Source organism: Hipposideros armiger, unplaced genomic scaffold (genome assembly GCF_001890085.2).
Source record: "Hipposideros armiger isolate ML-2016 unplaced genomic scaffold, ASM189008v1 scaffold_44, whole genome shotgun sequence".
Lineage (NCBI taxonomy): Eukaryota > Metazoa > Chordata > Mammalia > Chiroptera > Hipposideridae > Hipposideros > Hipposideros armiger.
The window spans coordinates 168,638-194,840 of record NW_017731394.1 but is presented as its reverse complement, the minus strand read 5'-3'; the positions used below and the strand labels follow the sequence as shown (position 1 = coordinate 194,840).

General features: G+C 33.7%; 1 protein-coding gene across 2 annotated transcripts in view; it reads right to left on the bottom strand.

The window, feature by feature from the left end:
* Positions 1 to 26,203, bottom strand: part of ELP4 (elongator acetyltransferase complex subunit 4) — a 218,689-nt gene that overhangs the window by 113,596 nt on the left and 78,890 nt on the right. For both annotated transcript variants that reach the window (XM_019639465.1, XM_019639466.1), the window contains 2 exons: positions 10,751 to 10,859; positions 7,741 to 7,847 (listed from right to left, as the gene is read on the bottom strand). In XM_019639465.1, coding sequence (XP_019495010.1) covers positions 7,741 to 7,847; positions 10,751 to 10,859 — 216 coding nt within the window. The remainder of the gene's footprint in view (positions 1 to 7,740; positions 7,848 to 10,750; positions 10,860 to 26,203) is intronic.

Here is a 26,203-nt window from a genome sequence, read left to right as displayed (position 1 = left end):
CTAAGTGTTATACTGAGAATTAAAATAAGAGTACATGATAGCAGGTAACAGAGCGAATACTTCAGATGGGCTGGCTAGTCAGGGAAGATATCTCTAAGAAAGCGATTGAGGTATTGGGTTGTCGGAAAAGTCATGACGTAATTTTTCTATGTTTTTCGTTGCAAAAATGTGTCATGACTTTTCCGACAACCCAATATTTATACCTAGAATCCAGTGATGAGAAAAAGCCATGAAAGGTTCACAGGGATGAACATTCTGGATATCTGCTGTGCAAAGACATTTGAGGAAGAAGTATAGATGCTCTAGGTACAAAAGTATCCCCCAAACTACCCATATCAATCACGTATATAATATCACATATCACAAGTATGGATACCATATTTACTAAGCGCTATATTATATTTATTACTCTTCCAGGTACCTTGGAGAATATCTAGTAAAATACATGGTCTCACCTTCTAGCAATGAAATGAGACGGCCAAGATTTGTCATTATTTTTTGTTTTCTCCTTTTCTATCTTCCTTAGGTACCATAAGTAATACATGTGGAAGGAAATGTTTCAGGGAATATCATGTAAACTGGGAGAACTCTGCTATAGCAGCTCTACAAAGGCTTTTAAAAAATCCTTGGAGTACTGCAATATAATTTTCCTGGAGCCACACCATAGGACATACAGAAATGTTTGTATCTGAAAAATTTTAGGAGGAGGAGAAGAGGCCTTTTTCTCTTTGCATTCTTAGATGATGAATCTGTATCATCCTGGTCTCAAAGGTGAGATTACTGCATTACAGGTATCACAGGATCTTTCTGAGAGACTCACAGACTGAAGACTATTTTGAAAGATTCTAAATATTTGCCCTTTGCTTTGTGCAGCCATCTTGCTATTCAAATATATGCTTTCCTTAAGTTCCCCAAGTAAAATGTAGTGTAAAAATTAGTGCGATAGGAAATATTAGACATTAAGTTCAATTTATAAAATGACCATTTTTATATAAAAATTATTCACAGCCAAAATGTCATAAGATATTTAAAAATATTTTCCAAAGAAATAGGATTCATTTGAGGTAATGAATTATAAGTTTAATATCTTTGGTGTTGGTGACCATACAGAAACTTTGAGGTATATAATAGCCAATCAGGAATTTACTCTTCCTTGCCAAATGAAGCAATGATGTTCTGCCGGCCAAATTCACAGGAAGCATGTGAAATGAACACAAGAGCAAACAGGCCTTCGGCTGCCTAAGGGAAAGTCAGCAAGATGGCAGCTTCAATCATTCGGAATAACACCACAGCAGCCTTAGGCTGTTCTCAGAATGGAAACATGTCACTATTACTGCAATACTCCAACAAATCAGAATGCAGAGAAAAGAACACTTATGCAATCACATCCTGGAAGGGCACTTAACTCAACATTTAAGTGGAAAATAATTATAAAGAAATTTCAGAAAAATTGTCCGTGAACATAAATGACTCAGGGAAAAATGTTTTTTTTTTCTTTCGACGTGCTTAATAGATTTTTAAAATGCTTTCCACTTAGAAACAATTTCCTTTTACATTCTCCTTTAGGAATTATTAATGTAAAGACAAATTTTTATGAAGTGGTAAGTGAAAAGTTTGGAGTTCCTGCTGCCAGTAAGACACACGCATTTTCCCCTGATACAGTATTATTACTTTGGAAGTGTGATCAAGGGGAATAAGCTTTCACAACATTGATATAGGAAGCTAAAAAAAAAATACTTCAAATATTTTGGGAACTTACCTAATCAGTATATTTTTAGCATGTGTCTAGTCATGTAGCCATCTTTGGTCAATCATCAAAAACTCAAAGGCAAATTGGCATGACTCAACCCTAACTTTAATACCGCATGATTGTGCCGTGTAAGCCTGTTTTGTGTGAGAGCTGCAGTGTTTTTAGCAGAGAGATTAACAACCGGACCTAAGCTGGCCCCCAAACCTTGCCCTGCTGATGCCTCAAGCTCTTTGAAGTCTGACCATCATACCTGGCAAAACAACAGTGGGAACTAGGATGGTGTCAGATCTAATCAAATTGTTCGCTGCAGCATAGCTAACTATGGGGTTCACTAATTGGCCCAATTGCGGATTATACCTTCTGCTACAGATTCAAGACAATAATTTAGTTAAATGATGTTTTTTTCCCCTTATCTCTTCCAATTAAGATTCCAAAGTGGGAAGAAATAGGATTAGACAGAGTCTCAAAACCATGTTCCCTCAAGGTGGAATGCACTTTTTTGATAGGCTCACTATGACACGTGAAACATATAGAGCATAGTATTAAACCAACTTCTAGAGATTCTGTGCAACCTACATGACATTACTGTAGCTCTATATCACTTTGGAATTAAAGTATAAATACGGAGATGGTAATATAATGACTACATTAAATATAAATACATAGAAAATGACATTTCCAATGGTAAAGAATATTAATTTGGGTTTACTTTTTTTTTTTTTTTAAAGATTTTTATTGGGGAATTAGGGGGATAGGAACAGTGCTGGGGAATTGGGGCAAGGGGAACAGACAAGTTGCTGTCGTTTTGTTCTTCAATCTAGTTGTGGAGGATGTCCCTTCACTGGCCCAAGTTGGCACCATCATCGCGCTCTTCTCTGGCGAGGCAGATCAGTCGCCGGCTTCTGGACGGCCGCTCACTGCGGCTGCTGGCCGCTCACGCTGGCTGCTGGCTACATACGGTAGCCCATGGCAATCCACTGCCACAGGGGCTGCAGCCTACGCCGTCGCCGGCGACTCATGGCAGCCCAGCTCCAGGTTGAGCTGTTGTTCAGCATCTTAGCTGTAGAGGGCAGTGTCACTGGCCCTCATATGTGGGATCTGAACTGGGGCCCTCTGGCATCCCAAGCGAGTTCTCAACCATCGCACCACTCGGCCGGCCCCAATTTGGGTTTACTTTTGACAAATAATTTCATCCACATATAGATGACTATGTTTTACTTTGATTTTCTTTTGCTATGGCAGTATATTTGGGAATTGAAATGTCAACCAATATTTGTGGAGGGCATCATTACCAGAAAAGGTATATTGGGCTATATGGTCCATGATGCTACAACTTAATAATGATCCTGAGCAAGACATTTATGTTTTCATTATTTTATTTTAGTGACATAATTGTGAATTGACAGTAAGTTAACTATCCCTCCTCTTTACCTCTAGATATAGCAAATATCTAGTCACCTTTCTATACCCCATTTAAAACTGAAAAGGCTGTTGATAAAAACTGTAGGGAAGTAAGGAAACCTAGGATCAGAGATATGCAATACTCTAGACTGTCCCATATTGTCACAGTGACTGACACCCTTGTAGTTTATAAGTTTTTGCTTTTCCAATATGTAAAAATTTCAAGCAATTCTACTGTATCATATCAAGTATATTATAGTATTAATATAAAGCTAACTTATATTAATGGCATATACTATTCTGTTCTTAATACTTAAGGATGAATCTACTAAGTAAGTGCATCAAAAATAATAGTTACTTAATAAATACTAGTTGATCTATTATTCTCTGAGAAAAGTTCTTGGTGATTAGAGAGGTACCGAGGTCCTATATTCTGAATAATAGGCAAAGTATGACAAGAAAACCTTAAGTAAACTTGATTTACTTTGATTTTCTGAACTCTTTAATATTTATTTAGTATAAAAGACCCACCTAGATACATTATTTATGATAATTACTATTTTTGGACCAGTTAAAGCCTACATAAGTATTATTTATATTGAAAATCTGCAGTGAACAGTGTATGTCTTTTGTATACTATTTCAGTGTAATCCAGTAACCATACTTTCTGACTTGAATGTAGAAACACTGAATCCTATATTTGGAAAACTGTCCCATCACCAAAGCAGAAACCCTGCTTTAACCTTAACAGAGGTTGTAACTAATGTAATAATATGCTATTATCATTTATATTAGAAAATTTGATTATCAGAATGAATTAAAATATGACCAAGCTGAACAACAGAAAATCAAAATAGCAAAATAGAGTTACATTCAAGTAAAATGCTGCTCTTATGATGTAATCCAATTAAATGCAGCAACCTTTTCAATCCTACCAAATCTTGTTTAGTATGTATTATAATTGCATCATAATTACTAATATAAAGAAAAAGCTGGTTAATTATAATCTCAACATTAGAGAAGCAAAAATTACAGAAATTAAAAAAAAATGCAAGTCTAAGCAGTTATTTCAGCTTGGAAGTCAACCTCCGTGCCCAAGTTACACATCTTTCAGAAATTAACTGAGAATAGGTCACTTGACCATTGGAGCTTACATAATACTTATAACTGTATTATTTGGAGTACTTCAAAAACTCCATAATTTATCTATACTACATATATTTCAGCAAAGAGTTTTAACCTACTAAGTATGTCTGTTCTTAGTCCTGGGATAGATACAAAGATGAGAAAGACATAGTTTCTGTATATTGAGTTTATTATCATATCTTAGTTTATTATCATCATTAGTTAACTTTGTTACAAAATATTTAATCAGTATATAGAAAATATAAGTAAGCCAGTATAGTGCCTGGTGTACAATAAAGGCTTAATAAGTGGCTGCTATGATTGAATGGAAGTTATGTGGTAAGGTGAAAGAATAGGTAGTAGATCATGGATAATCGAATATGCTAGAGTTACCATGTACAGTTTACAAGGATTATCAATTTTTGAAGAATTGAAAGCTACTCCTTTTCATCTGAAGGCATACTGAATCAACTGAAAATTGAAATTTTCTCTTTTACTTATTCAGAATGCATGCCAGGATTTTAATGTCATCATTGTAGATATAATTCTGCTATGGATTTTGTAGACGAGCTAATTTATAGAATACTAAAGAATTAGTAAAAATTTACTGTGATTACATAAATGCTTCCACTTGCATCTGGCCAACACTAATACACATCCCAAGAAGGAAGAAATACTCTTTTGTCTTCTCCAAATCATTCAAAGAAATTAGAGACGACTGGTTAAATTTACTCTACTTGTTAGAGGCCCTTGGTGGCTATTAGTAAAAAAATATTCAGTTTTCACACATAAAAAGGGCAATGATTTAATAAATCAAAGAAAAATTACTGTAAAAATAGAGGTGAGGGTGTTTGCTTGTTTCTTTTGGCCCGTGTTCCCAACCATGTTGCCTTTTGATACCATGTGGCTGACAGTAAATTTCAACCTGTAACAAATCTACTCGTATGGAATCAGAAAAGTTCTTTCTGCTTTACCTGCTAAACTACCTTTCCCTTCTGAAAGTAAGACGCAGATTCAATGCCTGGTATAGTAGACTCAGACTTTACAGACTAGTATAGTGTGTATATATATATATATTTTAATAGCAGAGTAGCTTAAAAAATTATGTTGTACATATTAAAACATTGCCACTTGGTAGATAATATTTCCCTCAATAAAGAAGTTGTCTTGTTTCTAGTTACTGTAACTATCACCAAAGACTTGCTATGTGTTTGGATATGCATTTTATAATGTACAATGCTATATTTAAGCATGTCATCTTACATGAACCACATGATTTTATCCTGTTATAATTATACCTATATGTACTTCTATTAGGTTTGCTTGATTCTTTAATTTATATTTTTCTAATTGCCGAGTTGAATTTTATGACATAACTAAGTGATTTAGAATGTTTACCTATTTTTCTAAATAAATAAAAACTTATTAATAGGTTATAAGCCAAAAAAGTAAAGGATTTGATTGTCTGTATTGAATATTAACTTAAAAAAACCCCCAACCATCTACTTGTCTTTTGTTTGCAAATATTGCTTCCAAACCACAGGATGACCAATGATAATGGTTCTTTTAGTTTAGAATAGTGAGAAGAGAAGGGATGAAACGGAACAGAAACCTATGTGGTTAATGATCTTTTATTAGCTCCAATGGTAAAATATAGTCACTATCAGAACCTAAAGTTATTTAAAGGAGAGGTCCCACTTGACATGTGTAAGTCGCTTATTTTTACCCCCTCATCCCCAAAATAAGACCCAGTGTGTGTGTGTGTGTGTGTGTGTGTGTGAGAGAGAGAGAGAGAGAGAAAGAAAGGGAAAATGAATAAACATAATTCATACTACTGAGATACTTTTTCCATGGGTGCAATATTTTTTCACTAGGGAGTCTCGTTGCTTAGTCTATATGGTGATAGATATGACACCTTAGACCTGGTTATCAGAACACTCATCTTAGGAGAAATGTGCTACATGGAGAAAAAACTTACATCTTTTACTAAAAGTATAATAGAAAATAATGAGGCATACTTTCCTTGTGAAACTACAACTATAACTTTACATTTACATTTATAACTATGTATATTATGATAAATTTCTCAACATTCTGTCAGAAAAACAAACAGTATTTGAACAATTACAAAGTTGGGTACCACTGCAATGGTTTCTCTTGAGAACTAAAGCAAATTAGCTCAAGACTCAGTATTTCTACAGTCTCGTTCCTTTGGCTTTAAGTGGCTTCTGAAGGGAGCATCCCTAGATGAGAAACTTCTAACACTCCTGCAGAGATGACCTGCTTGAAGAACTGGCTGCCTGATTAACTATTAACTGCTCTCAATAGGATTAGATAATTAAGGACATTGATGACCATTAATTAGGAGGAGGGCACATTAATTTGTCACTGGATAGGGCCCTTACAATGATTTATAGGTTAGTGCTACTTGCAAATGTGAGGGGAAAGAGAAAAAGAGAGAGAACCATTAAGTTACCTTATCAAGTGGCCAGCTAAAGAGGGCAGAGGGTCAAAGAAGGGCCAAAGTGGTCACTTAAGGGTGAAGTCCCAAACACCAAAGCTGTGCCAAGCCACATTGACCATCATTTGGTGATGAAGTTAAAAATATGCTAATTTATTGGTGGCAATTCTCTCTTTTTATGGTTTCAAGCAGTTAAGACAAGTGGCCTGCTTAAGAGCTTTTCATTTGAAAAGAGATTAAACAAAATGGTTTGTCAAGGCAGCTTGGCTGTTTTATGTCTTTGTTAAAAAAAAATTGCACTGACTATACTGATAACTATCACATCACCCAAAAGCCATCTCTCTCCGAGCATTTATTTCGTTAATAAATACATCAACCTTAATTGCTTAATAGTGCTATGTTCATTTGCTCTTTAGCAAGATTAAGTTGAAATAAATCTTTTGTATTACCACTTTCTGTCACTATTGCTTGCGTAAAGGTCACTAAAAAAGTTTAAGTTGTGTAGAAAATTTACTTAAAGCCATTGATGTAAATTATAGTACTTTGTTTTATTCTGCACGGAAAGCAGAAAGGTGATTTCACTACTAGTACAAAAACCTGCTTTTAGAATGTAGATAAGGATCCTCTTTTCTTAGCCATACACAATTGTGGGTAGCATTCACATTCCACACACAAATAAGCACAGCTCATTAACATTTAATTAAATATGCCTTTGAAAGCCTTGGAAAAATGCAAGTCATACTCATCATGTAAGTTTGGAGCTTACTTTTAATAGACATTTAAAATAAAATCATTTTTGCTATACTCTAATAATATGCCATTAAAAGAAAAAAATAGGATAGTCTAAAACAATTGTCTTGTTATACCAAAAGAACTTAAAAATATTTAGCATGAAACATCTAAGAATTTCAGTGAAGTAAAAAAAAAAAAAAAATATATATATATATATAAAGAGAAACTATTTACATCAAGACTAAAGTAAAATATAAAAATTCTCTCTTACCTCAATGGTGAATAGCTTCCTTTTTAATTTAAAAGCTAAGTCTTTGACGTCTGATACATCACAAATCAAGTTATTAAGCCGAGGAATCTGCCGTATATGAATCAAACCTTGTGGAAAGAAAATTAAAAGGAAAAAATTAAAAACGCTGTCACAGGATGCATAAATTAAAGAGTCTTGGAGCAGAATCCTGAAATTTACACACAAGCATCCTCCCCTTTAAAACTGGAGCTTACTACCAGGAGCAATGAAGCAAATGGTGTGATTATACTCAAGTAATCAAGCAGAATAAGATAAACAGAAATCCTTGTGCGAGGAAAACTAATTGCACTTCGGTACAGAAGTACAGATGTAAAGAGGGATCTTAATACTTGTCAAAACTACAGCCGGTTTGTGTGTGATTTTCTCTTGTATTTACAGTAAGCAAATATGGCTATCACCTTGCATGCTGCCCACGGCACCACTGAGTGATCTTTATTTTATTAAATGCACCAGTAAGCAGCCAGGAAAACAAGGCTTATGGGTTACTGATAACCAGTGAAGCACTAATGAAAAGTATTTCATTTTGTACCTTATTAATGACTTGAACAAACCATTGAAGAACACTACATTTTAGAGCACACTCTAGGATCAAACATTAACCCCTATGCCACTCCAAGACACTCATTTCTGTGGCATGTTGGACCTTTATCTAGCTGCTATAAGCTTTGCAGCAGTGCTAGGTAAACCTTGAGCTTTGGCCTCTTGTCAGTAGAAACACTTGCTAATTTTTTCTGACAAGGGCACTGGTGGCTTTTGTAAAGCTTAATGCAGTTTCTGACTAAACTAGGGGTCATTTGCCACAGAGGAAGACATGAAGACTCTTTAGTGCATCTCTCTGCCTGACTCGGTCCATATTTAAAAATCACCATCATTGATCCCTCAACACAGGGGAAGAAGGCAAATCCAGGTCTGAACAAATTAGATAAATCTTACTTATAGGATTGTTTCTCTAGTATATAGTTTTGTGTGGGCTTGGATGCTTAGCAACATATATACTCGTTTTGGCTTAAAAGGGTAAACCTCCAGGTACTTAACTTTAGAAATGGCCCTTCAAAAATAATTCACTAAACTATCTGACTTATTTTTTAAAACTTAAAAGAATGCAAAAGATGTTAAGACAGCTTTCAGATATAAATGAAAAATATGTCATGCAGAATTATTTAGTAAAATATATTAGAAATAAGCACTGTATACTTTCATTTGCACATTTTTTTATTTTAACCCTTAATGTGCTTGTTTAGCTATTAACTCAGGAGGCTTTACAGAATGAATGAATGATTCATCATGTTCTTCTTATTAATAGAAACTTTACTTGTCATCAGAATCACCCACAAATCTGTGAGGAATAATTTATCAATTCAGCACAAAAAAATCAGAGCCTTTCAACCCCTGAAATGTTTTAATCAAATTAATTTTTTTAGAATATAAAAAATAATTTTACTAAATTTGCAAGGGCATAATACTTACAAATGATACTCAGATGTTATTTATTAAGGTAATACTTAACTGTTTTAAAAGAAGATAGAAATAATAAAAAATTAAAGAAATAGTTTATCTAGTTATAAATCCTGGGGATATAATGTACAGTCTGGTGACAATAAGTAATAATACTGTGTTGTTTATTTGAAAGTTGCTAAGTGAGTAGATCTTAAAAGTTCTCATCACAAGAACAAAAATTTGTAACTCTGGTGATGAATGGTAAGTAAACTTCTTGTGGTAACCATTTCTCACTATATCACATATCTAATCATTATGTTGTACACCTAAAACTAATACGTTATATGTCAATTATAGCTCAATAAAAAAAGAAATAGTTTACTCTTAGTAGCTCTCTATCATAATATATTAAAATAATAATATATTAAAAGAATCAACCTGGGCATATATCATGTGCACACTTAAGCAAGTAAATGATCATGAGGCACATTATTTTATGTAGCTTTTTGTTCACAGCTTCATTTTATAGGCTTTTGAACAACACTTGTTAGAGTCTACTATTTTATTTTTTAAAGGTTGTATGCTGACTACCAAAGCAGTGACAATCATCATGTAAAGTATCTTGTAATTTTTTTTGTAGACTCTAGAAATTGCCACAGTCCTACAATCACAAGCTTACACAATCTTGTAGCAGGCTTCAAATAAACTATTCAGTATTCAGGCTAGAGGTTTCCACGTAAGTATAGTAGTTCCACAATAATAACAGAAATCATTAATATTTACACAGAATAAGTAAATAGGTAAAAATCTATTATTCATCACACTCTATATTCAGTTTAGATCTAAAATACACATAATTACTAACCTTTTCTATTGCAATACTTCTATGTAAGAACCTTTATAAAAAATCCCCAAATTAACCAAATGACTAAAATACTGTTGAAAGCTTCAAAGATAAGCTAAAAAGTCTGATTAATTGACCTGTGTTTATACTAGTGTAATGATATTTTTAAATTTGTTCATAACTCAAATTAACAACAAAATGAGAAGACAGAGAAAAGTCCAAATATAATCATAGATGCTCACTTTCTGAATATGTGAGTGACTAGGACTTTTAAAACATAATACAGTATGAATTTTCTTTTTAATTTATCATACAGCAAAGCTTTGTAAAGTATAAACCTTTATACAAAGCTGTTATTAAAATTAATATATTTATTTCAAACATGGCTAATAAGCATGACTTTTTTCATGGCAACTTGAGGCCACTGGGACAACAAAATGTACATGTGGCTGAGCCATTCCTTAGTGCTTGGGTTTGACTCTTTTCAAATAGTTACTGTCGTCTATAGTCTCACTGCAGTTTGATGACAAGCTGCCATGGAAGACTGGCCAGGAAAGGAAAGCATTTAACAGATATATTATAAAATAAATATCATGCTACTTGACAGTCGATAGTGTGACTGACGAGATGCTTCCAGGTACCCTAGAAGCAACCAGGACATGCTCTTCTCATTGTAAAGGTGCTGCTTACCATGGTAATCCTTATATAATGGGTGGGTTTCTCTCTCAGAACCAATAAATGACTCCAGATGAACTACTGTATCTGACAAGTTTGTAATACGAGAAATAATTGCTTTATTCTGTAAAACAAGGAAACAAAACACTCGTGTTATATATAAAAGTATAACACCTATACAGCGTTGTTATGCCATTTCAATGACAAATTGTAGAGGAGACAGATTATCAACATACAGAAATGACTGAAACGTTAAAGGTACCACAGGCCAAAAACTATGAAACTATGCCCTTAGTTGAAAATTCCAGCCCATGTAGATATGCTATTTTAATTCAAAGAGTTGAGGGGATATACCTTAATTTTGGTAGAAAACATAGCTTATTTTTCCTCTTGTCTTAAGGGGCAAGGCTACCTTTATGCTCATATACTATTATTTTTCAAATTACTTTACCCATTGCCCATTGGAAAATCTGATGGACACCAGGATTCGGGAGCAGTAGATACTATGGTAAAATGTGTAAGGCAAGGTCCCATTGTCCTCTGTCAACTGGGACCAGGTCCCAGTCCCGTAACAGCTGAGGTCCTCTATGTCCTATTAGAAACAGGGAAGGGTCCAGCTAAGAGGCTGCAGACTGGCTACCTCTGGAGTCTTCTGTTCTCTTTCCAGATGCCGCTATTTGGCTCTGGGATAACAATAAAGGCAAAGAAAAGATGGCAGGTAACTAGCACTAGACTAGTAGCCTACTCTTTCTTTCCGAACACAACATGATATGAAGCAAAAATATTGCTAAACAATGCATCTCTAAAAAGTCAGATTTTAAAGTAGCAAAAGTCCTAAAATACGCAGAATTTCATGGCTTTAAAATGCAATCATTAAAAATACAATTAGTAAATATCTTGCAGGCTTTCTTGAGTTGTTTTACTTAAAGGAAATCCAGTATTCCTTTTAGGCCCAGACAGGATGATAGGTCAGAACACTGGTTTATATGCTGTAATGTCTTAGAAAAAATTTTCCTCTGAAGATCTAGAGAAGTTGAAAAGAATTGTTTGTAAAATTTTATAATTTTGAAACTCCCATTTTATCTACTAGTAATGTCCACCACTTTAAAACTAATCTTTAAAAAAAGATGGGAAATGTAAAACAGTCAAGAAAATTTATTAGTCTGATGTTCTGTCCCATTAGAGAAAAGTCCAAATATAAGCAAAGATGTTCACTTTCTGAAAATGTGATTGACTACCGAGCTTACGGGTATTCTTCTGTTTCTTAAGTCCTCTTGTAAAGATTGTATAAGAATGAAAAATAAAACAGGGCTGGTCAATGTTACCTGACGTGGTATAAAATACATAGCAGCCTCTGTCACTAAACATTATGCTGAAATGACTGGTTAACTCACACCTAGGACAGTATTTGAAACTCATCCATAAGTAGAAATGTGTGTGATCTATAAAGTAAGTTTCAGCCTTTGAAACAGTGCTCTTAAAAGGAACCAGTAAAAATTACTCATCATTGTTTTTAATTCTTTTAATCACGTGAGCACTGAGTATAGAAAAACAAACATAATTTGGAAACGCTTATTTTTTCTAAGGCAATTTTTCATTCAATGGTGAGAAAATAATCCAGATTAATTCCTTACTTTCAGTTCTGTGCCACAGGGGATGGTCCTTCTCCAGGAATAACAGGGGCTTCAGAGGCCATAAACATGTTACTCTCAATATTTCTTTAGCCAAAGACCATTATATCAAACTCATCCAGGTTGGGTTTCAGCCAGTTATTCTTCACCCAAACAAAAATGTCTGCCAGACATTCCAACAGCTGGGAGACAGTTCACAATGAGTCAACTTGAAAATGATTCATTGTGCTGGGTACTGAACAATGTTGGGGTGGGGGTGGGGTGTGGCTGGGTTGGTTGTAGAGGGTGAGAACAAGTGGGAGATGAAGAATAACCATGTGGTTCTCCTATTAAGAAGAATCTTAGATAACGACCAGCAGGCTCTTATCATTTCATTTTTAGGATAAACTCAACTGGGACGATGATTACTCCTGTCAAGGACCGTCAGATGAACAAGCACTTAAAAAGGCTACTGACAATATTTCTTAATCAAAAAGGTCAGATTTCCTTTTATCTATAAATAGAAGACTAAGTTTTTTTGTCTAAATATCTGAATCTAAAATGATAAAAGTCAATTTTTGTTGGAGCTCAAATATTTAGGATTTCAGTGATATAAATTAGGGTTTTCTCAATTATATGAACAATAGGAACTGTAAGATTTAAGGATGGGATTAGTCTTCCATTCTAGTAGTAGATAAGCAAAATCCTGTGTATTTAAATGGTCAACTTGACATTTATTTATTTCAAAAGAGGGTTCTTTCTTTAATTTAGCCTTAAAATTTATTGGCAATCCATTTAATACCTTGTAGTATTTATCAACATTATAAGTCTTTTTAAGGTAGCTTGTGGGAGATAAAAAAACTTAATTTCCACTTTGCAGAGGAAAAACTAATGAACTCCAAATATAAAAGATGTGTCTAGCCTAGATTTCAAATCTCAGAAACTCATACATGTATTTCATTTATTATATTTCTAAGTTCCATAGGTTTACATCATAGTTATTTACAAACTAAATTCTATATAAAAGCTGTCATGAAGTATTAGAACAAGAATAAACTTTTATCATACTAATAACATAAAATAAGTTATACTTAACAGTGACCTACTCCTTTCTGTACAGTAGCTTTGGACAACAGTTTATGTAATGTGACAAACCAGATTAACTGTGAAAGTTGTAAAGACATCTGAAAAATGTCTATAGAATAAAAAGCACTAGAAATTACACACCATCTAAGTTTCTGACTGAGATAAACTTTAAGTATAAACTAATATAATATTCCAATTATTTGTAAAAGCATACAAGATTTTTGGGTATGGAAGTGTACATATTTTTTTAAAAAAATTAAGTGTTTTAGATTATTTCTGTACCTCCAAGATTCATAGAATATAGTGTATTGATGTAATACCTTAAATTCATTCCTGTCCAAAGGTCTTTTAAATCATAATATTAATACTAAATGGTTTTTTTGATAAAGGTAGGTGAATTTACTTGAAAGAATCTGAAATTAATGATTGCAAAAAAATATCCTTAGAAGTATAATAATTACAATTCACTTTAGGAGAAATACACTATGGACAATAAAGTGTCATAATATAACTCACAGTGTTTAGAAAGCTTTAGCGTAATGATCTGAGCAGAGGCCTTGACATTGGAACTTCCACATTCTCATCCTAACAGATTCTAAGTATTTTTATGTTATTAGCCAGGATATAAAATCTTTGGCCTGCAGTATATATAGTTGAAAATGATTTGTTCATCAATTACTTAGACATAAGTTTAAACATAATTTTTTTTTGTTAGTTTTGTTGTTACCTTACAGTTTCCAATAAGAAATACTTAAACAAGGATATTCAGGATTCACCAGTATGAGTAAATTAATGATTAGATGGCACGCATGGCATAATGACATCACCCAAATATATACAATGATACTGCCATCCCTCCTCCTTCCCCATCTGGATGTGAAAATCTAGGATGGCTCAGAAATCCTTCTTATACGAGACAAATCTCCCTTCACTCCTGGGTGAAAGTTGTCAGCTCTGGATAGTAGCCAAGACATGACTAGGAGGGAAGCCAGAAGAGAAGAGAGCCAGTGTCCAGGAGTTATAAGAGTTTGCTGGCAGTCTCAAATACCATTGTATTAAGTTACATAAAAGGCTCTTAAAACTTTCTGTTGCAGTATAATTTCTTAATTAATTAACTTTAAATTATGTTCAGCGCTGTTGCAAATAAAAAGGCAAATCAGATTGTCCAGTTGTCTACCTTCATACTCCAATTTCACAAAAAATTTGAGTTTTTGTTTTGATCGTTCCTTGTTTGGTTTCACAGAATGCTTTCTGTTTGCTTTTATAGACTGGTAACTTCTTTTTATTAGGATACACCAAATCCATCAAATGGACTTTAAATAGTGCAAGGTTAATTAATGCTCCCTTCTAATTCAAAGCTCATAAAGCCAAAACTATGAACTTTGTTAAGAGATAAAAATTCAACTACTGTCATGTAAAGCTCACTGCTTTTTTAACATAAATAGTTCAGATACTTTCTTAGAATAACCAAGTAACAACCAGAATACCTCAAACCCTGAACTTTCTTGGATCTAATTATCTCAACAATGTAAAGATACAGTTTGTATTAATACCACATATACTTTACTTTTTGGAAAATATTTAACAAGAGAATTAAAAGGCAATTAACCAATCACTTAATTATCGAGAAGCTTGAAAGAAATAAACAAATGGACATAAAGCATTTATGCAATGCCTCAAATAAGAGTATGTTCTTGGGTCACTCAAATAGGGTAGGAAACACAGCAAACTCAATATGAAGGGTAGAGTCCCTATTTGAATATGACACACACATCAGATTTGAGACTACATAGCACAAAAACACTATTAAGTTAATGTTGAAAAGTTAAAGAAATATTTAAATTGCTTTACGTTTGACTCAACCACATGACATGATGTGTGTGTGTGTGTGTGTGTGTGTGTGTGTGTGTGTGTGCATACTCAGCAATTCGAGTTATAATAACAGTTTCTGAAAAAGATATACATAGAAACAGGATCATACTAGAACTTACGATATTTTTTTACCATGTAATAAAAAAAGAATTGGGTAAAAGGATAAATCTAGGGACATTTAATGAGGTATTTGTTCTTCCATGCTTAAGTTCTTCATCCTATAGAAATTGAGACTATGAAGTAATAAAATTGCTTATACTATTTAAAATTTTTTACAAACCTTCCCCTTTCTTCCCCAGAGTTGTCACTTATTTCTGTGGATTAGATTTTTATTTTATTTAAAAAAATTGATAGTGGGGAAAATCTGTTTGTAATATTTTAAGAAAGACTAATTTTATCAAATAAAATTATACTAATAAACATTTATAATATTAAAAATAATATTAATACCCTAGGGAAGGTATTAAATTAAATCTTTCCAGATGTAACACTAAACTTTATTCAGTCACACACAGTTAATTTTAAAATATAGAGGAACTTTTGTAAATTAAAAAAATTTTAACTGTTAACACTCTTTTGGTAGCATAATGTACTGATATTTATGTAGGGAAATCATAAAACAAACACATTTTGGTTCCTTTTCCTAATGCTTAAAACATATCCACAAAGGAACTAATGGTAAATACACTTAACCTCAAGGGTAAGAGAAATTGCTAATTAAGTTGCTAAATTTTACAAGGATTAAGCAATGGAGCAACATCTTTTTATGTTTTCTATCTGATCAAATACTCGGTATTCTAAATTTTGGTATGAAAATGTTGGTTCTTGAAAATTGAAGAATTTTTTAAAAAAGAACACATGATGTTATTTTCAGAAATATTATTTACATTTACACTGGCCACAAATTGTACATGCTTTGCAGAACATTTATTTACATCAATTTTCTGTTTCAGTAAGTTATTCTATAAAACATTAAAGAAAAATCTTACATATTCTGAAAACTGTTACAAATGGGGTGAACAAAATACTGTGTTGAACTGGCTGAACAGAATAATGGTATACTATTCAAAATTAATTTGAGGCATTTTTCATGAACTATATATACTCTCTAATTTCACATCATAGAACTCATTCACATAGAATTTGTATTTTTTCCTTAAAATGTTTTATGGGTAATGTCCTAAATCAGAAATTTGTTGCTTACTACTTTACTCTTGAAAACATTAAAATGCCATTCACAGATGTCCAAAAGCTCACATCCTGCCGGGGAAAACAATTGCTAATATCTAAATATCAAACAGAGCATCCAGCTGATGTTTGGGATGCAGTGGTAGGTTAAAGATACTAAAGTTTAAAATCAGCTTAGAATAATCCCATATTGAGTATAAAATTATAGCCTGTCATCAGGAGCAGGCTGACAGAGCCAGGTCCAGATGGGAGACTGGCTGGGAAAAAGCTGAGGCAGGTGGGAAGATGATGGGAACCTGACGGAAGACAGGACTACTCCCTCTGCTGGCAAGGTTCTCACCTGCTTGGATTTTTAACTAATGCCTAGCTTTTCTTTAATGATTTAAGATATAACCAATAAATTACGTAAGGTGTTCCTTCTTGAGTTGGCTGTTCTGCGTTCGCACATTTGCAAACTCATGGTATCCTATTTCTTACCAGATTCATTTGTCAGAAAGCTAACGATCCAATGTTTCACCAGGAGGTCCAATTGTTTATCATGTAATTAAACTGCATCATAAAAATAAGCAAACGTAGCAATGCTTTTTATAATACGAGGTTTTTAAAAATGAAAAATGCCTTTGAATTATGTTTGTCAATGTATATAAACCTTCGTGAAGGCAAAATATTCATGGGCAAAAGACTTTACCATCTCTTTCTCAGGCTCTGCATAATGTCCCGTAATGAAATAATATAGAAATGAACCATATAAATCAACTATACAGGGAACAAGGAAACAGCATGTCACAGCAAAACAGCGTAGATGTACAGCGCCAAACCTATCTGATAATCTAATGATCTGAGTTTACAGATATTATGTACTAATATGTAAGAAATTAAGAACTGACGTTTACACAAACATTTGTTAAATTTTACAGAAAAATTATTCAATATTTGATTTTCAATGTAAGTTAATAGCTGCAGTAAAAACATTTAGTAAAAATCTGTTCTAAGGTTTTGGACTACAACCAGAAGCTCCCAGAACAGGAGGGATCAGCTTTTTCACCCACTGTTCTCATCTGAATCCTGGCTTCAAAGCTATTCCAGCTCCCAGCTTTCCAGAAGGCTCCATCCCAGGAATCCCTGCCTGCCATTTGGTTTGCTGATTGTAATCTCTCAGGACTTTCTTACAGTGGCTCTACTATGCTGAACTGGCACTTGCTTCTAGAAGTGAGTTATTATTAAACCTGTAGGTCAATTGTGGCACTAACAACTCTTTGGAAGCTTTCAGCCACAGTGTACAATTTGCTAGTCTAATTAAATATTAATTCTAAGTGTTACATTTTGTGGCTAAGAGCTTTTATTTTCCATCACCAGCCTGAAGAGAAAGAGGTTACAAGGCTAATTTAATCTCTTCCCCATCCTCCCCAACATTAAAGATTAACTACATAGAGTGTGAAAACATTATTTAAGAAGCAGGAACTCTTTATATAGTGATAATAATGTAATTAATAGCAAAGGGCTAAAACATAGTGTTAGGATATAATATATGATCTGGTACTTAAACAACTTGAAATTATAATTAGTCACAAGCATGTTTTGTCTCAACACTAAGAAATAAGAAGCGTCCTTTTTTGAAGACAGTTGTCTTTCTTAAAGGGAAGGTATACATCAAAGCATATAAACAGGACTGATTCAAAACTTACATTTTCTCACAGGTAGTTTTCAGATAGCTTGCAATACCAAAGATAAAAGGTTTAGTAATTTTATGTGCAAAATAAATGCCAAATTAAATAAAGTTGGACTTCTTTTCCGGACGCAAAAAGTGATGCAGTAGAGGACAGCCTATAATAAAAATGTTGAAGATCCTTCTCCCTTTTTTCTTCTACCATGCTTCAGTGGACTGAACACAGAGGTCCCTCTCTGCTCCTGCTCCCAGAACAGTTGTGTCTATGCCTGGACACTGGGCATTATAAAGACTGCCATCCAGTAGCCAAGGATTCCATATGCCCAAACAGATGACTCAATCCCCATACCGTGATGAGACTTTTCCCTGTTTCTATCATTGATACATTTGAAAATTTTGGCTCTAAATAGTACATTAACAACTGCCATTACTACAAGGAACTACAGCACGAGGCGCAATATGAACTATCACATCACAAAATTATTTTAGAGAGAGCAAAAAGATATTTAAAACAAAAATTATTTTTCTTTTTATGGCTTACTGAATATGCTTTGGTTAGATTAAATATAACAAAAGGTTTCTAAATGGTAATTTTTCCTTTGAAAGATGCACATTTATCATATTGACAATTTAAAATATCCTGCTTTTATTTAATATGCATATTTACACTAAGATAAAATGATACATATACTATTACTAATGCTCTATATAAACAGACACTTATACATAGTTTGGAGTTTATGTAAAAAGTTTCAAACATCCTTGAGGAAGAAAGTAAATACATATGTATAATGCATACAAGCTAAAATTAGATTTAAAAAATTAATCAGATACCAGCATGTGCGAGATGGAAGAGAAGAAAAAAAAAATAAAACTGGAGCTATAAGAATTTATAGATCCAAGGCTACAGTAGCAGAGTTGAAACAGTTCTATTATTTGTTATTGTAAAAAAAAAACATTCTGTTTACAACTCATCAGACTTATATGAAGTTACTAAATTTTCAGACTAGATTTTTTTTTAATCGACTAGAATTTGGCAAGTATGGTATAAAATTAATATGGGCTTAATATGATTCAGTTCATTTAAAAATTACTTCTTTTTCAATTAAAAAATGTTAATTTCTTACAATCTATTTCAGAGTAGTTGAGAAGACCTAGAAAAATTAACAGCAGGTTTTCAGTAGAGAATATCCTGATTAAGGAATTCATGAAAAATTGACAGCCAGAATATTTGACTTTATCCTTTAGTAGTTGAGATAGTTACGATCAAGAGATTAAACCTGTAATTTTCAACTTTAAATGTTTTCCTTAACAAATTACATTTAAAAAGACCATTTACTATGAATAGATTAAGTTATATGACAGAAGGTGGTGTTATGCTTTCCTATAATGATGCTCATATCAACAATTACATTAAAATATTTCCCCAAATTTTATAGTTATAAACTCACAGAAGCCTGGTGTTCCTTCACTGCAAATGCAATTATTTTCAGTTCTTGTCTTAAGAATAAAAGATTTCACACAGAGAGAAATTCACTAGGCCACTGGAGCCCAAATTTCATAATCTCATATTAGTGGTTAGTTCTAAAGTAGTCCACTGCTTGCCTTAGAGTTTAGCTGCTAAAATACTCAGCATGAACAAAAATTTATGGACGTGAAATGATTTGTTCTGAATTTCTTTACATTGAAACATACATATGTATTGAACCACTTCAGTGGGTTCAAAGCTATAATACATTAATATTGTAGAAGATTAATTAGAAAATATTGTATATAAATTAAAATAACACATTAAATAAAACCTTATTCAATTTTCAAGAGACACTATAATGAGGCCTTTTCTTCAGAAATGGAATTTCCCTTGATATAAACTAACATGCTGCTAATAGTTTTCTTCAATGAGATAGCTGGGGAAAAATTTCCACAGATTAACTTATTGGAAAACATTAGTTATATGATAAAAACTTAATAAGGCTATTAACTGACCAAGTTCCAATGGTGACCCATAAAAATATGTGACAGGCCAGTTTCAAATCTGAAATCTGTTCTGAATAAAAGGAAAGTGTAGCTTACCAACTAATGCTCTGCAAGTAAATATATTTAATGCTGGCAATATTTAGAATTATTCTAGAATGATAAAATGTTATTTCATATTTTATTATCAATAATATCAAAGAAGTTTTTTTTCCTCTATAATTATAGTGAAGGAGAAATTTATTAGGTTGTAGTTTATGTTTAAAATTTCTTAAAAGTGTAGATTATGACTAGATTAGCAATAATAAAAAGTAAATTTTTTTTCTGAAAGGTAAGAATTATGGTTATGTTTTAAGTATAATTCTAAATGCTTCACTATTTCTTGAGAAACAATTTCAGGTAAAAGTACTTTTATCAATAAAAATACAAATCAAGAACAACCTGTCACAGATTGTGTAAATAAAATGCATAAGCTAGGGGAAACTTATTTTCTTATCACCTTGCCAATGAAATAATAATAAAACATGAAACTAAGTTTTTATTTGTAAAAAGAATAAATGTTATCAGTTACCATTTTTTCCCCAAAGCATACAACTGTCACTAGAAACTAAAAATAAAATTAATTTAAAAGGCAAAAAAGTCTGTATAATTTGGAGGTGGATGACAAATTTCACTAGGAATAAGCCAGTTCCCATTGATAAGACAAAAAAAAATTAGTTTCATATCTTGTTAGATATGGAAATCAAACCGAATCCTATTGTAACTGCTTCAAAGTTATCACTTTGCAAAAAGTTTCACTAAAAAGTTTCAAAGGTATTTGTCTTTTTCTGACCTATTTCACTTAGCATAATACCCTCTATCACTTTGTAAGTTATATAAATGTTTCATCACTATGCTGTCCACCTGAAACTAATATAATATGGTATGTCTAAAAATAAAAAAATTTTTAAAAGTTTCGAAGGGTGCACAAACATTTGGTTCTAACAGCAAATGGGAAAAAAAGCAACAGAATGTTCAATGTAGGTGAAATATAACAACCTTTAATATGGAAACTTATAATTAAGTTCTAAAAAGTTGAAATAATATTCTCATACTTAATATATAGTAAATAAGAGTTTCGAGGTAGGTTTTTAGTTATTTTTCTTAGATGTAACCTTTACTTTTCTCCCCCCAATCCATGACAACCTTCACTTGACAACAGAGTTTTGAACAGTTGAGTTGTGAGAATGTGAGCAGCTGCTGTTATTATAACTGAAGGTCTGTCTACTGCTTGAGTCTGAGAGACCACATGTTCGGCTGTCCTCTCATCTTGCCATCCTCACCAATTAACTATTAACATGGAGGGCTGTACACATGCTCTTGGGGGCTCTTTAACAGGCTTCTTGGCGAGTGGAACAACTACACAGCAGGGATCTGGGAACTGAGTAATGCTGGAATATAGGGGAGCCGCTCGCAGTTCTGCTCCTTCTAATGACACTTTACTTCATAGTTCAGCATGTAACAAAGTCTGTATTTAACTTGGCTGTTTTCACATTCATTTTTAATACAATGTCTTTGGGTAAAACTGTATTCTAGAAAGAAACAGTATGAGTAATACTACTACACAAGGAGCACTGTTTAGGACTATATATATTTATAAGATGATATATTTGATGAATAAGTTCAGTGTTTTCTTAACAGATATTTAGAATGTATTTTTATACATTTGTTTCAATAACATATGCTTGCTATTTTTTCCTGTGCTGTATGGAGAGAATCTTTAACCCAAAGGAAATAAAAAATTTGAAGTTCAAAGTTGTGAGGCTGAACAAAAAATATTTCAAATGCAAATTTAAAAATAATCCTTTCTCATTTTACTTGCAAAGTCTTATTATAACAATAAGTTAAAGTCAGTCTTGAATCTATGTCATTATTTTACCTATTTTAACTTTTTACCCTCTTTGCAATTTCCTTAACTATGTGTTCCTTTCCTACAATGAAATTAAACATGGGAAGCATGCCAGAAGTACAATAAAGGGTAACTAATCATTACTGTACAAGTCTGACAGAATGCTAATAACTAAAGTAAGAACGCCAATCGGCTGTTTTACCAATATAACAGATATATTTTATATAGTGTTTAATCTATTTACTTTACATAACATGTTCAAATAAAAGTAACCAATTCTATTATATATAGGTGTTTAATTATAAGACAAAATTTCCAGGGATAATCAAACTACATTTCTATTTCTTGCCAGAAACCACTTTACTATCAAATTCCAAGCTCAAGTGTGCAAATGCCTACATATACTAATTTTCTGCTCCATTCACACTACCTTTTACATTGCTGAGAAAGCTCCATGGGGATAGGGACTTTGCTTGTCACGTTCACTACTATGTCCCCACGGGTGCACAAAACAGTGCCCGTGATAGATATTTTTTGAATAAATAAATAAGTTAAATTACCTTTAATCATTCCATCAACTAACTTAGAGTCTGTAGGGATGGTACTGGTTACAGTGGACAGGAAGTTGGTGTAGGATGTTAAAGAGTTGTGTTACAACATGGTATGATGCTACTAAGATTTAGATGGCCACTTGACTTCATCCAAGCCTCCTGGTCTGTCTCAGGACTAACCTGAGAAGCCTCTGTCAGTGTCTTTCATAAAAAAGAGGCAGGAAGCTGAAGATTTCTATTGCTTTGATGGGCTTGTACACCTTATTTTTTATAGCCTGATCTCTACAAATTCTCAGTGTTGGAGGTCTGTTTAAGTAATAATAGTGAAGATGACCATTATTAACATATATATTAAGTGCCTACTATGTGCAAGTACTGTGTCTGCACATGTTATTGCTAATCCTCTGAAATGGATATTCTTGGGTAAATTCATAACCAACTGAGCCACTTGGCCAGCCCAAATACTTTTTTTTTTTTTAGCTGAGCCACGCTGCCACCTTTTGGCAACTCAGCGGCTGCTCAGCTCAGGCCGGGAATCGAACCGCTGTTGCTCAGAGCTCAAACTCTTGAGTGAGCTCTTAACCAACTGAGCCACTCGGCCGGCCCTGAAATGGATATTCTTTACCCCAGTTTTACAGATGACGGAGCTGAGGCTGAGAAAGTTAAGACTTGATTAAGACCATATAACTAATTGGGTCTACCTGCCTCCAGAAGCCCAGGCTCTATCATTGAGTATGACGAATGCTACTTTTATGCACAGTCGGCTTCTTAACTTTGACCCTATTTTAGTACCACTATTGCTGAATAAGCAACATAGCATGGTGGCTAAGAGTATGGTAATTAGAGGGGGACTGCTTGTCTAGATCCTGCCACTCAACTAGCTGTGTGACCTTGAGAAAGTCACTTAAATTTTCTGTTCCTTACTTCTTTACCTGTAAAATGGGGATAATGACAGCATCAACCATATAGGGTTATTATGATGATTAAATGAGTTAAAGACTGCAACTGGCTCATAGAAATTACTATGTAGTTTTTATTAAATAAATTCATAATCTCTTGGTTCTGTGTATTCCAGATCTTACTCTCTTTCCTTAGTCTAAACATTGTGATTCTCCTTGTCAGTCTTTCAAAGTTATTAAGAGTTTTATCCCCTATTTATATTACAACTGGTTTAAGTAAACTATTAAGTTTTATATTTTCTCCTGAAATAGAAACAAATATGTGGTCAGGTGTTATGTTCAAAGAGCAAGAAAAAAAAATTTTATAGCTCAATTGGTATTAGGGCCAGAAGACTACAATATTATAACTAGACAAAACTATCTAGGAAAGAGACTATTGTACAATCATCACCAAAGTCTGGCCCTTTCTTTTCCTATTTCCATTTCAAAGTAGGCTTTTTACTGTTATTTTTCAAAAGCATACATTTAAACTATATCTCTTCCAGTTATACAAGATTTAAATATATCTGTAAAATACCAAAATGTAAATATTGCTTAATTTTCAGACATCCAGTCCACCTTATCATCTCAATTATTATTTAATCAGTGGTATAGACGGGATGGCTTGAGGTCATTTGATAGTATGACTGCTGCACCCTTACAGAGAGGCTAAAGGAATCATTGTCACAAACTTTCACAATGGGTTTCGAATCTCTTCTCTAAATAATAAAGATGATCACTACCAAAATGGCTTTTGAAAACTTTTTCTTTTTTCTTTTTTGCATAAGTCCCTTTGGGATACATTAAACAACAACAACAACAACAACATATATACATATATTTATTTTGTAATTATTTTTCTTCACTTTAAAATCATACATAAGAAATAGGCTTCCATCTTTTTTATCCTCCTGTCTAGAATGTAACTTTTTCCTTACCGTATTTGCCGGCGTATAAGACGACTGGGCGTATAAGACGACCCCCTAACATTTCCACTCAAAATACAGAGTTTGTTATATACTCGCCGTATAAGACTACCCCCTCTTCCGCACACCTTCCACACACCAAATAAAAGGTAAAACAATATCAGATTTGATTTGGCCCACTGAAGTGCAAACAAGCGTATTGTATTTCGTGTCACCACATAACCGTTTTGGCGATGTTGAGCCACCATGTCTGCTACATGTTTTTCGAGTTCTGGCCAGTGTGGGGTGCCTCTTCTTAATGCACACTTACCCCTTGGCATACTCTTTAATGCTTTCTCATTTGATTTCCAGTCCCGAACCATCTTTTCTGTTACTCCATATTGTCTTGCAGCAGCACAATCATTATTTTCCTTAGCAAAGTTTATAACTTTCAGTTTAAAATTTGCATCATACTTCTTTCTTTTGGCTGGTGCCATGATAGGGATGATAGGGGTTTGACTGGTCGACATTTTCTATGCTGTACTGTACAATGGTGCAGTATTGTGGTTGGCTGTTGGCTGTATACAAAGCCTGATTTGATTGGTCCCTGCTCCCTGTTTGCCCGCCCTGTCACTATAGCAGTCTGGTCCACCCTTGCATCAGCATCTCCCTGGGACCTCACTAGTGCGCAAGTGCGAGCTCTTCAACATTCTAACAGGCACCATGATAGCGCAAAATCGCGAATCTTCAATGCATATGTAAAGAAATATACGGTAACCCGAATTTACCACACTCGCAAAATCGCACACAGCCGAGCATACACCCAGCAGCGCTGCTGATGCCTGAACGGTATGTGGAATGAAGTGGGAGGGCATCGGGAGGCCACTATGGCACGGGGCAAGCACTATGGGCAGTCTATCTGAAGTGTACCTGGCGTATAAGACGACCCCCCACTTGGAGGCATATTTTTCAGGGCCAAAAAAATCGTCTTATACGCCAGCAAATACGGTAATCTTTCCCATGTACTAATTTGTCAGAGATTTTACAATCATTAATTTCTCTTTAAACATATGGACTACTCGCAATGCTAGCTTAGAAATTTTTTTCCTAAGGGAAAGTTACTGCCATCGCAGGTGGTTATACGTCAAGACACAAGGATGTAGTGTGACTGAGAGGAAAGAGTCTAAGTTTCAGAGTTAAACAGAGCCGAGTTATATACTAGCTTTAAATGTGTAATGGATGTGTGACTTTGGAGAATTACTTCAGTTTAATCTTCTTTGCAACTGGCATGATACCTGTCTTGCAGAGTTTTTGTGATGGCTAGGTAAACTATATAACCTAACAGTGAAGATGATGGGGTTCGGAGTCCGGGAAAGACATGAGTTAGAATGTGACTGGCCCTGACACTCATTACTTGTGTGACCTTGTGAAAACAGAGATAAAGGTCGTGGTGAAGATTCAAGGACATAATATTTGTACAGTACTAGGCATTAGTATGTGCCTAATAAATATGTGTAGTAATAGCATAGTTGTAGTGATAGTACGAGCACCAATATTTTCACTGGTCTCTGGTAGGTCTCTTCCAGGTGTATTTATCATCTTAATCAAACAGCTCATTAAATTTAACCAAACTATTATTCAAGTATTAACTTTATAATGACTTAACATCATTAACAATGCAAACAATATAAGTATGTGTACAATGTCTAAGATGATTAGAGAAAGACGTTTTTCTATAATATTTGTGTGATTTTATCAGATTGTCGGGAAAGTCATGACGCGTTTTTGCA